Here is an 18,561-nt window from a genome sequence, read left to right as displayed (position 1 = left end):
GCACTATAAGATAAAGGTAATAAAATATATATACAACATAATACATGTGCTCATTATATAGATGAGGTTTCTACTTTTTTTTTTATATATAAAAAAAAAGTTTCATATCTTTGCTTGCTTTTCACCCGTAGGCAAATTAATATATTTTGTTTTAAACTAAAAATTGACATACTCGAAATAAAAATAAATAAATTTAAAAAAAGGAATTCATATGTTTATACAATAACAAGACACAAAGATGGTGCATTTATATAGAGTATTGCATTTCTTAATAATATTTTATATTATCCCAACCATTTTGTTTATTTTTGTATTCACTATATGGAAAATTATTTTCCTATATTTAATACTGCGGGGCCGATTTATCGTTGTGTGTCCGACATGATACGCTGTAGCGTATCATGTCCGACAGACATTGTTGAATGCCGACAGCATACACTGTTAGCATTTAACATTACAATGTCGCCCGCTGCAGATTCACGGCCAATCGGCTGCTAGCAGGGGCTGTCAATCAACCCGATCGTACCCCATCCTTAGAGGCAGTGGACCAGTTAGCTTCATAACTGCTGTTTCCGGCGAGCCTCAAGGCTCGTGCCGAAACAGGGGCATCAGGGGCAATTCGGCCCTTGATAAATCGGCCCATGTGTGTAAAATGTATTTCAGTACAAATGTTAATTACCTAAATGGCATGAACGTTTTTTTTTGTTATGGCACTCAATAAGATGAACAGGTCAAGTGTATACGGGTAGAATACACATCACAAATTACTTGGTATATGAAATTGTGTTATAAGGCCCATGTCAATTTTCCATTTTCATGATATGTTGCGGAATTCTAAAGGTACATGTATGATACCCAATAAACCAAATTAAACAAGCAGAAGGCAGTTGGGAAGAAGATCCGTGAGTAATTGTCCATTTTGGCAAAACGAATGTGTATTCTTCCATGTCGCCATGCACCAGTTCGACAGTCCTCAAAACAGCAGAAGAAACTGGCGCAATCTTTTCCATCAAGACATTCGTATCCATATTCTTCATCTCTCTCTTGCAGGTGTGTAGCATTATTCATCTGAAAAGTTGCTGAGCGTGGACGAATATCAATGGTTGGTGCCTAGAGGTATATTATTAATAAAGGAAAACAAGAAAGTTTAGATAAAACATACTTAATACACTATTCAAAGTTTTAGAATTGTAGTAGACAACTATTTCAATATGTAGAATTGTTATTGTATTCCAATTAAAATATTTGAGACAGTTTATTCACTGCTAAAATTACTTTCAAAAGCTTGTGAAATGTCTGCCTTTTATAGGTTTAACCAGAGTTGATTATTATATTGTATACATAATACTTTTTTTTCATTACTAATTGATGCTGTAGCTCTTTCAATGGTTTAAAATAGATTAGAAAAAAAACATAAAACTTTCATATGGTGTTTTCGAACTGCCCTTCGGATAGATTGAAATGGATGAATGTTTTTTTTTAACATTTTTTGTCTGTTTATATTGGAGCACTTTAAACAAAATTTTGATTTAACTCTGAGAGACACAGAAAAAAAATGAGTGCACAAAAAGTACATAAAAAACTGAAAAGAAAACCCGTCAAGATACAAATGTTTGACTGTGCTTCTAAAACCTTTATACATTGTTTCCTGCAATAAGCACAATGGGGCCGATTTATTAAATGTCGGGCGGACATGATTTGTTGTAGCAAATCATTTCCGCCCGACATCGATAAATGCCGATAGCATAGACAGTTATGCCTGATGAAACAGCTAGTCAGCTGAGAAACGCGTTGTATGTTTTATATAAAACTGTGATTTTAAGTAGTCTGCCTTTTAACTACTTTTTCACTTTGGGGCACTTTACACCACTTATTCAAAGCATTTGAAAGAACAATCCAGGGAGACCTGATTTAGACAGCTGGTGTCTGTGACATCCAGCCTGCCTTGTTTGCACAATTTCATTGTGCAAACTGGAATGTGAGTACCCATTTTGTAGATTTTCTTGGAATCATTCTGTTAAAAGTTTAACCTGCACTAGGAGAAGTTCTGTGTCCTTTATATTTTTAAAGGCTACAACATCAAGTATCCAGTCTCCTGAAATCTGAGGGAGTCCTTGCCCCAATCAGTCAACTGGAGACTGCAAAGCCCAGCCTGCGCATATTGCTCTTTATTAGTGCACACACCCTTGTGACAGCCTGCGCATATTGCTCTTTATTAGTGCACACACCCTTGTGACAGCCTGCGCATATTGCTCTTTATTAGTGCACACACCCTTGTGACAGCCTGCGCATATTGCACTTTATTAGTGCACACACCCTTGTGACAGCCTGCACATATTGCACTTTATTAGTGCACACACCCTTGTGAAAGCCTGCGCATATTTCACTTTATTAGTGCACACACCCTTGTGACAGCCTGCGCATATTGCTCTTTATTAGTGCACACACCCTTGTGACAGCCTGCGCATATTGCACTTTATTAGTGCACACACCCTTGTGACAGCCTGCGCATATTGCACTTTATTAGTGCACACACCCTTGTGAAAGCCTGCGCATATTTCACTTTATTAGTGCACACACCCTTGTGACAGCCTGCGCATATTGCACTTTATTAGTGCACACACCCTTGTGACAGCCTGCGCATATTGCACTTTATTAGTGCACACACCCTTGTGACAGCCTGCGCATATTGCTCTTTATTAGTGCACACACCCTTGTGACAGCCTGCGCATATTGCTCTTTATTAGTGCACACACCCTTGTGACAGCCTGCGCATATTGCACTTTATTAGTGCACACACCCTTGTGACAGCCTGCACATATTGCACTTTATTAGTGCACACACCCTTGTGAAAGCCTGCGCATATTTCACTTTATTAGTGCACACACCCTTGTGACAGCCTGCGCATATTGCTCTTTATTAGTGCACACACCCTTGTGACAGCCTGCGCATATTGCACTTTATTAGTGCACACACCCTTGTGACAGCCTGCACATATTGCACTTTATTAGTGCACACACCCTTGTGAAAGCCTGCGCATATTTCACTTTATTAGTGCACACACCCTTGTGACAGCCTGCGCATATTGCACTTTATTAGTGCACACACCCTTGTGACAGCCTGCGCATATTGCACTTTATTAGTGCACACACCCTTGTGACAGCCTGCGCATATTTCACTTTATTAGTGCACACACCCTTGTGACAGCCTGCGCATATTGCACTTTATTAGTGCACACACCCTTGTGACAGCCTGCGCATATTGCACTTTATTAGTGCACACACCCTTGTGACAGCCTGCGCATATTGCACTTTATTAGTGCACACACCCTTGTGACAGCCTGCACATATTGCACTTTATTAGTGCACACACCCTTGTGACAGCCTGCGCATATTGCACTTTATTAGTGCACACACCCTTGTGACAGCCTGCGCATATTGCACTTTATTAGTGCACACACCCTTGTGACAGCCTGCACATATTGCACTTTATTAGTGCACACACCCTTGTGAAAGCCTGCGCATATTTCACTTTATTAGTGCACACACCCTTGTGACAGCCTGTGCATATTGCACTTTATTAGTGCACACACCCTTGTGAAAGCCTGCGCATATTTCACTTTATTAGTGCACACACCCTTGTGACAGCCTGCGCATATTGCACTTTATTAGTGCACACACCCTTGTGACAGCCTGCGCAAATTGCACTTTATTAGTGCACACACCCTTGTGACAGCCTGCGCAAATTGCACTTTATTAGTGCACACACCCTTGTGACAGCCTGCGCATATTGGACTTTATTAGTGCACACACCCTTGTGACAGCCTGCGCATATTGGACTTTATTAGTGCACACACCCTTGTGAGAGCCTGCGTATATTGCACTTTATTAGTGCACACACCCTTGTGAAAGCCTGCACATATTGCACTTTATTAGTGCACACACCCTTGTGACAGCCTGCGCAAATTGCACTTTATTAGTGCACACACCCTTGTGACAGCCTGCGCATATTGCACTTTATTAGTGCACACACCCTTGTGACAGCCTGTGCATATTGCACTTTATTAGTGCACACACCCTTGTGACAGCCTGCGCATATTGCACTTTATTAGTGCACACACCCTTGTGACAGCCTGCGCAAATTGCACTTTATTAGTGCACACACCCTTGTGACAGCCTGCGCATATTGCACTTTATTAGTACACACACCCCTTGAGACAGCCTGCGCATATTGCACTTTATTAGTGCACACACCCTTGTGACAGCCTGCACATATTGCACTTTATTAGTGCACACACCCTTGTGACAGCCTGCGCATATTGCACTTTATTAGTGTACACACCCTTGTGACAGCCTGCACATATTGCACTGTGTTAGTGCACACACCCTTGTGACAGCCTGCGCAAATTGCACTTTATTAGTGCATACACCCTTGTGACAGCCTGCGCATATTGGACTTTATTAGTGCACACACCCTTGTGACAGCCTGCGCATATTGCACTTTATTAGTGCACACACCCTTGTGACAGCCTGCGCATATTGCACTTTATTAGTGCACACACCCTTGTGACAGCCTGCGCATATTGCACTTTATTAGTGCACACACCCTTGTGACAGCCTGCGCATATTGCACTTTATTAGTGCACACACCCTTGTGACAGCCTGCGCATATTGCACTTTATTAGTGCACACACCCTTGTGACAGCCTGCGCAAATTGCACTTTATTAGTGCACACACCCTTGTGACAGCCTGCGCAAATTGCACTTTATTAGTGCACACACTCTTGTGACAGCCTGCGCATATTGCACTTTATTAGTGCACACACCCTTGTGACAGCCTGCGCAAATTGCACTTTATTAGTGCACACACTCTTGTGACAGCCTGCGCATATTGCACTTTATTAGTGCACACACCCTTGTGACAGCCTGCGCAAATTGCACTTTATTAGTGCACACACCCTTCTGAGTAATCACTTGTTAGCAACTTTGAATTCACTGAAAATGTATTTTGGATAAACTGCAATATGAGGCGCTCTTCTTTACATCTTTTTTAGTTTTTTTTTAAATTTCTAGTGAAATGCTTGTGCAATGCCGCCCCCCTGCACATTCGCGGCCAAATAATTGAAATGAAACATTGGACAAAATTAATAGATAGAGACTTAGGGGTAGTTTTAATAAGTGTTGGGCAGACATGTAGCGGATCATGCCCGCCTGAAATCGCAACATTGTACTAAGCATTTCTAGTGAAATGCTTTGCAATGCGCCCCCTGCACATATGCGACCAATCGGCCGCTAGCAGGTGGTGTCAATCATCTCGATCGTATATGATCAGGATGATTGCAGTCCGCCACCTCAGAGGTTCTTACGACCGCTGCGTCTTGTCTCCTGATACCGGCGAGACAATGAGCAGTATCTGCTGCTTAGTAAATCGGCCACAGTATCTTTATTAGTGATTTACCTTTATCTGAAATTGTTCCACTGTATCTCTAAGTGGAAAACAATGGTATTTTATTAATGAAATTCTTATAGCCAAATTTTAGTATATTTTTCCAAATTTTTAGAAATAAGATCCCTGCACTCTTACATATATTTAATAGTACATAAGTGGAACTTTGGAAAGAAACACAAGTTCTCCACTACTGAGTTTATAACCTTTATTAAAATGAAAGGAAAAAATCATGAATTAATCCCGAGAGAGCACTGCAGTTGAAATGCAAGAGGGCTAAAAAGATAGTCAGCTCATGTGGTTACGGTGAGAGTCTCAGTTAGTACAGTATCTGTAAACAAAAACCCCTAAGATGTAGGTAACAAATTCAGCATTTCTAGTCAAAGAAAGTAACAAAATTGCCTATTTTAGTTGAAGAATGCCTAAATAAGTTTGAATCCATTATGTTCTGAAATAGCTGCCTATGTGATGGTAAGTGCACCCATTTAATTCTGTCAGTGCTTACATTTTTGTTTTACAAATCCAACCAGTCTGGTCTGTGAGTGTGGTCTATATCCTGAATTTCAATTATATTAGTTGTAAATATATAAATAAATACTACAATCCATCTTAGGTGTTTTCAAAATAGAAATCATTAGATACTGGCACAAATACAAACACAAGTATAGAGGACAAACCTCTGATCTATAGAGATTGACTTTTATTTAACTTACTAGTCCTAAAGCCCATGTACAAGGGCCATTTTCTGCAGTGCAGTGTTCCCATCCGCCCGTGCTCCCGCCCGGGCATGCCCACTCCCACACCCCATCATGTCCGCTCCCGTCCGATCACACCCCCTGCCACACCCGCTCCCGTCCGACCACACCCCATCATGTCCGCTCCCGTCCGATCACACCCCCGGCCACACCCGCTCCCGTCCGACCACACCCCATCATGTCCCCTCCCGTCCGATCACACCCCATCATGTCCGCTCCCGTCCGATCACACCCCATTATGTCCGCTCCCGTCCGACCACACCCCATCATGTCTGCTCCCGTCCGATCACACCCCATCATGTCCGCTCTCGTCCGATCACACCCCCTGCCACACCCGCTCCCGTCCACCCTCTCTGCTGTCTGATCCTTTGTTACGTCCAGGTATGTTTGTCCTCGCACAGTTTCTACTGCGCATGACAGCTTCGGACAAACATACCTGGCCTTTTATTACATAGGATATTTTGTGTGCTGACTGAGTTACTTTTGCTATCTGCATGTAAAGGAACGTTTTAAAATAGCAGAGGCCAAATTCTAGTTATTATTTCCTTTGAACTAAAGGTTTCATTTATCAATCTATATTTCAGCCTTTCTTCCATTACATTTTTTTTATATTATTTTCTAATAAAATAGTGCTATAGTCTATGTAGAAAGTTGAATTTTCAAAGTACAATTAAATAAAAATTATAATTGCACATAAATTTTATTTAATATCTCTGAATCGTATTTCAATTAAAAATATATTTAATTATGAGGCCTGCTTGAAGACAAGTAAAACATTTGTTTTTGTACACACATATAAATGTGCTCTTATACCAATGGTCCATAGGTCAGTATATCATAAGGTAAATGGCATAAAATACACTAAGTATACCCCAAATTAAAATAAATACCAATTAAACATAAAGTAACTAAGCTAGAAGTAATTTATCTCATTCTGACATACAAAGCCCTCAACTCCACTGCACCCCCCCCTTCACCTCAGACCTTACACCATCCACAGGGGAAGAAGCCTTTTAGTCTCTCCCCGTTGATGTTAGTCTCTAACAATTTCTTTCCTGTTTTTAGTAAGCTTGGTGCCAGCATTGATTTAAGGTTTTCAGACTTTCGATAAATAAATCTAGGGGTATTACTCAGTTTCTCACCTAGGACATTGTCTTGTTTCAATAAATACCAATTCTTTTTAACTATGTGTTTAATTAAAATGCGGTTTTCCCTGTATTTTGTGATCATTGGAACAAAGATCTCATCTTCACTATCGTTTTGTTTATTTTAATTTTTATTTTTGTAAACCAAAAGAGATTCTCTGTCTATCTTATTGACAACTTCAATAGTATTCTCCAATATATCCTCTGAATCACCTCTTTCCAGAAACCTATCTCTCACAATACCTGACTGTTCCATCCCCTTATCTGCCTTAGAGCAATTTTTCTTCACTCTTAATAGCTGTCCTTTTGGTATGTTGGATTTCCAAACATGGTGGTGGCAGATTGTTTGGTGGATGTAGTTATTACAGTCAACTTTTTAAAAGAAGGTAGAGGTCTCAATTTTACCGTTTTCTATCTCTATTTTGAGATCTAAAAACGTTATATGGGTATGGCTAAATTCATCAGCGCTGCAGAATCTGTTGGCGCTCTACAAATAACCGATAATAATAATAATAATAGGTAAACTTAAGGTTCTGCTCATTTTTATTCATAACCTCAATCGTAAATTTGAGATCTTCCTCAGTGCCTTGCCATATCATAAAAATATCATAAATGTATCGATGGTAGAGGACCAGATCCGTGCTAGCTGGACAGGAATCCCAAAATATGGTCTCTCACTTACCCATATATAAATTTGCGTAGCTAGGCGCGAATCTGGTCCCCATCGCCGTACTGCATAGTTGTTTATAAAATGTATTATCAAAGTTAAAATAATTGTGAGTTAAAATATATAAAATGCCTTCTATGATAAAATCTCTTGGTTCCTCAGCCATTGTGTTATCTTTGTTAAGAAAATATTGCAGAGCTTCTATCCCTTCTTTGTGGGGTTTGCTTGTATAGAGGGACATCATGTCACAAGTTACTAAAATATATTTTTCATCCCAAGTTATTCCATTTAGTATGTTTAGTAACTGAGTCCTTAAGGTATGAGGGTAAAGTGCTAACATATCCCTGTAAATTCTTATCAATATATTGTGATAAGTTACTTGTGATAGATCCAATATCCGAGATAATGGGTCTCCCTGGGGGGTTGATAAGTGTTTTATGTATCTTTGGCAGATAATAAAAGATAGGGATTTTGGGGTATTCAATTTTAAAAAATCTATATTCTTTGTCATTTAAAACCCATTTCTGTTTTGTCCCTTCTAATAATCTGTCTAATTCTATCTTGAATCTGGTTGTTGGGTCCTTTCTCAAGATCTCATAGATATTAGGGTCTCCCAATATTCTCTTGGATTCTATCATATATGCTTCTTTATCCAGTAGCATATTTTCATTATACATTCTCTTATAAACCCCCATTTTAACATTCTATTGTTCTTAATATACATTTTATTGGTTTTAAAATGTTTTTTAATTTGTTCTTATCAAATTCCAGCATTTTTTATGAAATGCTATTTTTTATGAAATGCTATTTTTTATGAAATGCTATTTTTTATGAAATGCTATATTTGTATATAACCCATCGCTGTTATACAAACTATGCTTTTACATAATATATTTGTACACAGTAGATTTTGTATGTGAGGGCTATACTAATAATTTTATAACTTCTACATTTGCTGTTGATTTTAGAAGACCTTAAGTACAAATTAGCGAGTTCAATCTTTTAATATTCTGAATGTTTGCTCCATTTATTGATGGTATATGTATGATTGTGACGTTAGGTATTTTATATATTTTTATAATTTTATATGTTATTGGAGATTTAGACCTTAAGACTCAAGCATACTATTAACTTTTACACAAAACTATCACATTGGTTTTTATATTAGAGAGCCCAAAATTATATCTTTTCTAATCCATAGAGCCATAAACTACATTTCCCAGAATTCTATATTATAAACCGGCCACAATGGCATATTTTCGCCAGAAGTGACGCAGAATCCAATAAACCGGAAGTGACACATCATTTGTAAGTGACGTATTATCACTCCCCAGAAGTTTACTAAGGTCCGTGAATGATTACAAATTAACAATTCGGATCCTCTGATACACCTAAGGGTATTCCGCTTCAGGTTAATATACAACAAGAGTTAATGTAAACTTAAATTTGGGATATTTATTTTAAAAGTGAAATGGCTTCTTTGAATATCACTAAGACCGGAAGTTAATTAATAATGATACTAATAGTCATCATTTTGACTAAGGGCAATTACGGAAATCAATGATATACATAAGGTAATTTTCGAGACCGGAAGTGACCTAATAATGGCAATAAGAGTCACCATTTTGATTAAGGGCAATGACCAAAATCAATGATATACATAAGGGCATTTTCGAGTCGGGAAAAAGTCTTGATTATGATTGGCCAATACAGGCTATTTAAGTCTTAACACTACTAGCAGTTGACATCTTGAAAAAGGCCCAGTTTGGGGCCAAAACGCGTCGATATAGACAGTCACTGCTCGAGTCTGAAAATAGGGTAAGCCTATTCCTAAAAGTCTCAATTTATTTTATCAGTATTGCCCTATGTAATTTTTGTTTTCACAGGTATCAATTATATTGGATATTATATTGGATTTTTGGTTTAATATTTTTCATTTTTACTTTTATTTTATTTTTATTTTTATTATTTTTTTGGGAACACTGGATACAACCTAATTAGGACTCACCACACTAGGAGTCTCCATTTGGACTCCTAGTGTGGACACAGAGAACACTCATCAAGGACACATATTCACTTTGGACACTTTATATATATATATATATATATATATATATATATATATATATATATATATATATATATATATATATATATAAATATATATATATATATATATATATATATATATATTATTTTTTTCTATGGGAGTTTTCTTCATCACATTTTAATATTTGATGATGCTTTACATTATCTTTTACTCCCCAACCCCAATAAAACATACAGAAATGTTAAAGATATGTTAGTAAAAAGTCATTTTGAGCCATACAAATTTTTGTTTTCCTTTTTAAGGGTCACATTCCCTTGGAGTGTGTCCCCATATGGAAAAACAATGTGATATAGTTGACAGGTTTGGACACCTACATCAACATCAACAATACATTAAATGAAAAACTCCTAACATAGTATAGATAGTATAACTTTTATTATATCGGAATGTCTTCTACAAAATGATAGAACATCTTTGCAATACATGCAATGCAAAAATAAAAAGACTTAGAAAAGGGTAGAATAAAAACTTCTGTTTTTTTTTTAAATAAAAACTTCTGTTTTTATTGAGACACCCTTATTGGTGTTAATAATTTTTCAGAACTTTGACGCTCAAGAGACCCTACCATTGGGAAGATTATATACTGACTCCTTTGCAGATTTACCCAGTGTGAACACCTCTGATGAGAGGGTTAACTCTTCTTCTCTTTACCCCATCAGACATTCTAAGATATGAAGATTTATGTTGTTTACAGGACGTGATTTGACTTTCTGATGAAGGTTCTATACCCTCTACTCTTTGTTTTGGGGAAAATACTAATAAAGATGTGGATCACAAATACTTTGACTAATGAATCTTCATTCAGAGCAGAGGTTCAGTACTAGAACTATTTCATAAAAGCATTGAGAGAGAATTTACATTGTTACCTAACAACAGTATTAAAAATTTTTATTTAATCTTTCTCCACTATAAAGGGAAGCCCTTGAAAATTTGAAGAGTCAGAGAGATATAATAATTAAAAAAGAGAGGTAGTACAGTAGTTCTCCAAAGAAAGGACTATTTTGAGAAGCTCTTTGACAGCTAAGAGATGTAGAAATGTAGTCTAGAAACACACCTGTATGTCACTGTTTTTTTCTATAGGGGTGTCGTTTTTAACATCGTGATGTCTTGCCGCCAGCAGCGAGACTGCCCCTTATTAGCAAGTCATCCGGATGGAGGGAGGGACTAATAGCCCAGTCTTGCTGCTCTCTGCAAGACCAGCGCTATTATAGGGACACAAATCCTTAACGACCAGAAACGTAAAGGGTACGTTGCCGCCGTTAAGGGGTTAAACTGGTTATTCTCACACTGCTTACAACGTTTGCTCTCAGACCCATGAACAATTCTTTAATTGTCCCTCCCTCTCTCTTTGCTTTACATCTCTTTATCATTTCCTGTCCTTCTAACGTTTTTCTGTATATAAGTTATAATTTGTAAATTGCATAATATTGATTAGTATTGCTTCAGAGGAAGAGAGCAAACTTGTGAAATATGTTCTTATAACACAGAAAGTTAGTCTAAAAGCAAGGTATTGTTTACTGCAAATACAGTATACAAATATGCACATACATAACCATACATTACAGTTACCAATATTGTAAAATATTTTTTATGAGTTGACATAAACATTTCTCAGTCTAGATTACAGCTTATAAACATTTATCCACATAAATATTTACAATAATGTAGATTTTGAGAATGGGTAGTATATGAACCATTACAGTTTAGCAATTCTTCCATATTGATTATGGTGGCTGGATAATGAAGGTAAATGCATGAGGATGTGTTTTGCCATTTTAGATGAACAACTGTCATGAGCAATTGTGTCAGATATATGATGTGGTGCTATAAAATTGTCAATTGACGCTAGGCACTTTTTTGCAAATGACAGATGTGTGGCTTTTTTAGATTTGCTTCATTATATTTAAGGTGCTATTGTGCAATGCAGTGAAGAATTAGATTTTATTTTTCATAAATTAATTAATGCTTGTGTCAACTGACCAACATTGCATAATGTTCATCAAGCTAAATATGTTTTTGTAAAAACAAATGTGAAATAGTGGAAAGGCTGCTGAATCAACTTTAAAAGGCAATTATTATTTTTTAAATCAAATTGATTTTGTTGCACCGTGATTGAATAAAGAAATTGCTTTCAACAGCCAATCAAATGTATCTTAATTTAAGCATTCATAGTTCAATTCAGCAGACACATGCAGTGAATTTCCATTCCAAAACATTATACCTTGTAGGAAAACATCCAGAGTAGCTTTGTTGTATAGATAAGAAAAGGAAATCAGATTTAAGGGAAAGAAGAGATTAAACAAAAATGAAAGAAGGAAAGAAATAGAAAAAAAAATCATTTCACAACAGAGTAAAGTAATAAAAATAAATGAAAAAAATGAATGATTATTTATTAGGCGTGTCTCTAAATTATTTGAATTAAAAAATGTTCTAAATTAAGAATATATAAAGATCAAGTTTGTGTAGGAATTAATAAATATTTACAGTATCTCAATATAGTATATAATATAATGTACAAATTTTAATTTATTATTGTATATAACCACAGCCAAAGTAAAACATATTATGACATTCCTAATAGACAATATGAATTTAACTGTTTACAGTATACATATTAAATACTTAGCAGAAGTTGTGTTGATGCTGTTGACTAATGGCACTGTATAAAATAGTATTTAAGCACATTCATAACATATTTATAAATAAATCAACAACAGAATGAGTGAGATATATCTACAGTATGTTTACCTAATTTCTACTTAAGATACAATTCATTTTTTTGGAGATGTGCAAAAAAACGACTAGTTAAGAATATATTATGAATATTAAATATTAAAATAACAACCCATAAAAAAGTATATTCATGCTTTATAAATTCTTATGTTCATAACAAATATCTGTATTAACAAAATAGGTTATTTATTGTTATTTTTATATTTTAATTAAAGTGAATCCAGCAAGACTGAATGAGGGGGTGGATGGTCAAAAATATACAGCGCAGTCTTAAAGGGACACTAAACACAATTTTTTTCTTTCATGATTCACATAGAGCAGCAATTTTAAGCAACTTTCTAATTTACTCCTAGTATCAATTTTTCTTTGTTCTCTTGCTATCTTTATTTAAAAAGCAGGAATGTGATGCATAGGAGCCGGACCATTTTTGGTTGAGAACCTGGGTTATGCTTGCTTATTGGTGGGTAAATGTCAGCCCCCAATAAGCAAACGCTATCCATGGTGCTGAACCAAAAATGGGCTGGCTGCTAAGATTTACATTCATGATTTTCAAATAAAGATAGCAAGAGAACGAAGAAAAATTGATAATAGGAGTAAATAAGAAAGTTGACTAAAATTGCCTGCTCTATCTGAATCACGAAATACATTTTTTTGGGTTTAGTGTCCCTTTAATATTTTGTGACTTTTATGATCCTTATAAAATGTTTATTCATGTTAAATAGGTAAATCTTCTACTGAATTCAGCTGGCGTAGAAAAAGAAGCTAAAAATCCTGATGGATTGGAGCGTTATTGTCTGATATTGTTATTTCAAAAATGTGAATGTCTTCTTTACTTTTTAAAGAACAAATTTAACTTCAATATGGTTGAATGCAACTCACTTAAGGCATAGGGTTCTCTTTATATTAAAATACATACATTATCAAAATGGTTTTTTCATGACTCAGACCGAGCATATACTTTAAAAAAAAAAAAAAAAACAGTTTCCATTTTACTTTTATTATCAAATTTGCTTTGCTTTCATGGTATTCTTTGTTGAAGAGCATACCTAGGTAGGCTATGTACACATACTGTATCTGCAGCACTATATAGCAACATCTTTCTGAGAATACTAGATGGCAGCAGTGTTTGCATACTGTATAACACTGTGAAAAATATTCTTACAAATATTTTTCTATAAAGTGCTCCAGACACGTGAACACTTCTGAGCCTGCCTACCTACAAAGTATACAAAGATAAAAAAATAAATTAGATTTTTTTTTTAAACTGTACACTGTATGTAAACTATAAATAAAAACATTGGGGTTTTAAGGCCCTTTTATGTCACTCTTTTTATCACATTTATTGTTATTCCTACAGTTTAGCAGTCTTTTTAAGACAACTAAAATATCCATCAAAGATTTCAGAATAGTACAGAATAAGCTACTGTATTTTAAAGCTCTCATCTATTCCACAATTTGTGAGCTTGGTCTTACTGTTCCACATTTCTCAATTTATGGCCTGGTTTCAACCCAATAGTAACCACTGCTTAAAGGGACTTTAAACAATAAATTAATGCTAGATAGAATGATGCATTCAAAAAAAAGATTAGTCTGAGAATAATATGTAGATGTATTTTTTAAAGTTTCATTAGCTGTTTAAATATTAACAAAATAAGCATAAAAATGTAGTGCCTATAAAACAATGGGAGCTGCCATGTTGTAACTTAGGTTACCTTCTCTGCTGTGGCCTATTAGGGACAGTTATAAATAGGTCACTAGAGTGTGCAGCCAATGGCTGTGTGGTATATAACAGTGTTCTGCACTTCCATTTCTAACAGGAACTGAAAAGCTCACAATTTTAGAACGAAGTTAAAAGAAAAGGGGACAAATTAAATATTGAAAATATTCTGCTGACAAATTGTAGACTTTTTCTAGCATAGGAGGATATTGTACTCCACTCCAAAATTGATCATATATGTAAAGGATCAACAACATAATATTTTTTGTTGTTGTTGCAAGAGACTTGGTTGAAAAAGACGACTTTAGCATCTCTCGATAAAGAGGGACACCCATTCACAGGTTTACTACACTTCTACAAGAATTGTAAGGTTATTCAGAACAAGCCAATTTTAACAAAGAAAGCCTGTAACACATTTTTGAATATCCTCTTTTAAATGGAACAAATACAAAAAAAATGAGAATATTTTCCCTTTAAAAACTTTTAAGAAATATAAAAACAACTTAAAGGGACAGTCTAAGCTAAAATTGTTATTGTTTAAAACGATAGATAACACCTTTAAACAACCAACTTTGTTATATTAATCTACTTTATAGCATTTAAACCTCTACATGTCTGCCTGTTTCTAAGCCACTAAAGACAGCCTCTTATCACATGCTTTTTTGTTTGGTTTTCACAACAGGAGATTGCTAGTTCATGTGAGCCATATAGATAACGTGCTCACGCTCCAAGGAGTTATTTAAGAGTTAGCACAACACAGCACTAAATGCAAGTCAATAGATAATAAATAATTGCAGTCATGTGATCATGGGGCTGTTAGAAATGCTTAGATACAGGGTAATCACAGAGGTAAAAAGTGTATTAATATAACTGTGTTGGTTATTCAAAACTGGGGAATGGGTAATAAAGGAATTATCTATCTTTTAAAACAATAACAATTCTATTGTAGACTGTCCCTTTAAATAGCAGGTGAGAACTATTTGACCTTTAGTTTTTATCCGTTATCCTCTCTGAATGTAAAGGCTTTATTAATTCTTCTCAGAAACAATGCCAGGGTTAAGCAAGATGTTTCCCTAAGAATTAAATCATCCTTTACATGCAGAGAGAACAATGAGTAGAAAAGAAAAACCATATAGATTTTATCTGAAATTAAAATTAATATTTTTATAGTTTATAAGGAAGGGGGAAAAAGTAGAAAAAATTTGTCAGCAATGAAATTTAAAGTTTAATATAAAAGTTTTCTTGTAGGGATACATTTAATAGAATGGGGTTTGATAATTATATTAATAATGATAATAAAAATAATGACACAAGATTTGTGTATTAAAATGTTTTTGTCAATATGAGTTTATGTAGTTGTATAAAATTCATCTTTAAAGGGACAGGAGACCCCAACATTGTCGTTCATGATTTGAATAGAACATACAATTTTAAACAACTTTCCAATTTACTTCTATGATCAAATGTGCTTCATTCTCTTGTTATCCTTTGCTGAAGGAACAACATTGCACTACTGAGAGTAGTTGAACACATCTAGTTAGCCAATCACAAGAGACAAATGTGTGCAGGCACCAATCAGTAGCTAGCTCCCACTAGTGTAGGATATGTGCGTATTCTTTTTAACAAGGGATACTAAGAGAACAAAGCACATTTGAAAATAGAAGAGAATTAAACAATTGGCTTTAAATTACACGTTCTATCTGAATCATGCAAGTTTAATTTTGACTTTCCCACCCCTTTAAATAAAGCATCATTTGCATTGGGTTAAATGTTGTCAAGTAATAGCTAATTTCATAATCTAAAAAGGCAACTGAGTGAAATGTTTACCCATTAAGAGCCAATTATACATTCATTTAAAAGTTTCAAGAGCAATGGGATAAAGATACTATGAAAACGTTATTTTAAATGTTGTGTACTGAGATATGTCTTTATATGTGCGTAATACTATAAAGCACTTATTAAAGGGACACTAAACCCACATTTTGTTCTTTCATGATTCAGATAGAGCCTGCAATTTGAAGCAACTTTCTAATTTACTCCTTTTATCATTTTTTTCCGTTCTCTTGCTATCTTTATTTGAAAAACCAGGAATCTAAGCTTAGCAGCCAGCCCATTTTTGGTTCAGAACACTGGATAGCGCTTGCTGATTGGTGGCTACATTTAACCCCAAAAATATAAAGAATATCTTAAAATTATGTTAATGTTTTTATTAAATTGGCTGAACTTTTGACAATCTAGCATGAAATTTTTTTTATATCAAAGAATTCATTGAAAAAAGTATATTTGCACTTTAGTTAAAGAGAAATACTCAATTTTGCTACAGAAGTTCCTTTTTGAAAAAAATCTATTCTAATCTGTGCGGCTGACCTATAAAGGAGTTAAACAAATACCTTTTAGCATATATTAAACACTATGGGCGAGATTATATATACGGCGCAGGCTTCAGCGAAACTCCTGAAACCGGAGTCACCCGTAATTTCACCTTGCACATCGGGAATCCAATAAACCCGGACAGCAATTCATAAACTACCGTAAATCGGATAAACTAGCGATATCCAGAAAATACAAATTTCTTGAGTCGCCAGTGATTTACGGCACTTTAGAAACTGTTGGCGCATAAGAAAATTTAAAAAAATGTCAAATCTCCAATAAAAGTTTAACCCGCCTCCCAAAAATAAACCCGACACATAAAACCCCTATATCCGCCATCAAACCCATATCGGAACTAATAATACATGTATTAACCCCTAAACCACCAACCCCCACATGGCAATCTAACTAATTAAACTATTAACCCCTAATCCACCATCCCCCACCTCGCAATCTAACTAATAAATGTATCAACCCTTAATCCACCATTCAACCACAACGACAACTGCCTAATTACACTATTAACCCCTAACAATGCAAAGTGCCTATTAAAACTATTAACCCCTAATCCGCCAACCACCCACAACGCATTAAACCTAGTTAACCTATTAACCCCTAAACTGCCAATCCCTCACAACGCAAATAACTCATTTAATTACTAAACCCCCTAACCTAACACCCCCTAAATTAACCCCAATTACATTAAATTTAAAAATACTAATTTATAATTAAAATTAAAAAACTAACATTACTTAACAAAAAAAACTAAAGTTAAATTAATCTAAAATTACAAAAAATAAAAAAGTCTACAATCACAGAAAAAAATAAACACAATTATCAAAAATAAAAAAAATTAAACCTAATCCCTATGAAAATAAAAAAGCCCCCACAAAATAAAAACACCCCCAATCTAATGCTAAACTACCAATTGCCCTTAGTTAAACAGCTCTTTTACCTCTAAAAAATACTAAGTCCCCCCATAACAGTAAAACCCCCCACCACCAAACCCCCCAAAATAAAAAACCTAACACTAAAAAAACCTAAACTACTCATTGCCCCTAAAGGGGTGTCACGCCGCTCTCCGGGTTCCGGATGCTGCTCTGATCCGTTGCCATGGACGCAGCGGTTGCTTCAGGTGCTGGCAATGATGTCATCACCGCACACCCTGTCATCCTGATGCTGGTCGGATGCTGGCCGTGAAGGACAATCCTGTCTATCATGAGTACTGCTTACCTCATTTCATAAACTCACTTTGTTCTGGGATATTTCCTTATCCTTCCACTTGACGCTGGAATAAGAAGACTACTGGCCAAGCTTGGTCTGATAAAGAAATATCCCACGAGCATTACGTTATACTTGGTCCCTGAACCCAAATGAGGTAGCAAGAGCAGTCTCTCTTCAGGGACAGATGCTGGGAACCCATGCCATACACTTGCAGAATATGAATTCTAAACTAGAGGCTATAACCGCTATGCTCTCCTCACTGGTTCCAGAGAAAAATGCTGCCCCTGTTGTTACACAGCCAGTCCCTGCTGCTAGTGCTGCAACTCCCCCCCCCCTGCTTCTGGAAGTATACCCCGGATACCACTGCCTGACAAGTATGATGGTACTACCGACTG

At 35.8% G+C, this 18,561-nt stretch overlaps 1 protein-coding gene across 4 annotated transcripts in view; it reads right to left on the bottom strand.

Annotated features, from left to right (window-relative positions):
- Positions 1-728: 728 nt before the first annotated feature.
- The window catches only part of LOC128635752 (gamma-aminobutyric acid receptor subunit gamma-2), a 110,275-nt gene continuing 92,442 nt past the window's right edge, over positions 729-18,561 (bottom strand). For 2 of the 4 annotated variants that reach the window (XM_053688866.1, XM_053688871.1), the window contains exon 7: positions 729-1,110. In XM_053688866.1, the coding sequence (XP_053544841.1) occupies positions 835-1,110 (276 nt within the window). In that variant the 3' untranslated portion in view covers positions 729-834. Of the gene's footprint in view, positions 1,111-10,020; positions 10,044-12,343; positions 12,368-18,193; positions 18,212-18,561 lie in introns of all 4 variants that reach the window. The other 2 variants (XM_053688869.1, XM_053688870.1) reach the window with 2 other exon arrangements.

The sequence above is a fragment of the Bombina bombina genome, chromosome 7 (assembly GCF_027579735.1).
Source record: "Bombina bombina isolate aBomBom1 chromosome 7, aBomBom1.pri, whole genome shotgun sequence".
Classification (NCBI taxonomy): Eukaryota; Metazoa; Chordata; class Amphibia; order Anura; family Bombinatoridae; genus Bombina; species Bombina bombina.
This window is presented reverse-complemented; position numbering and strand designations above follow the sequence as displayed.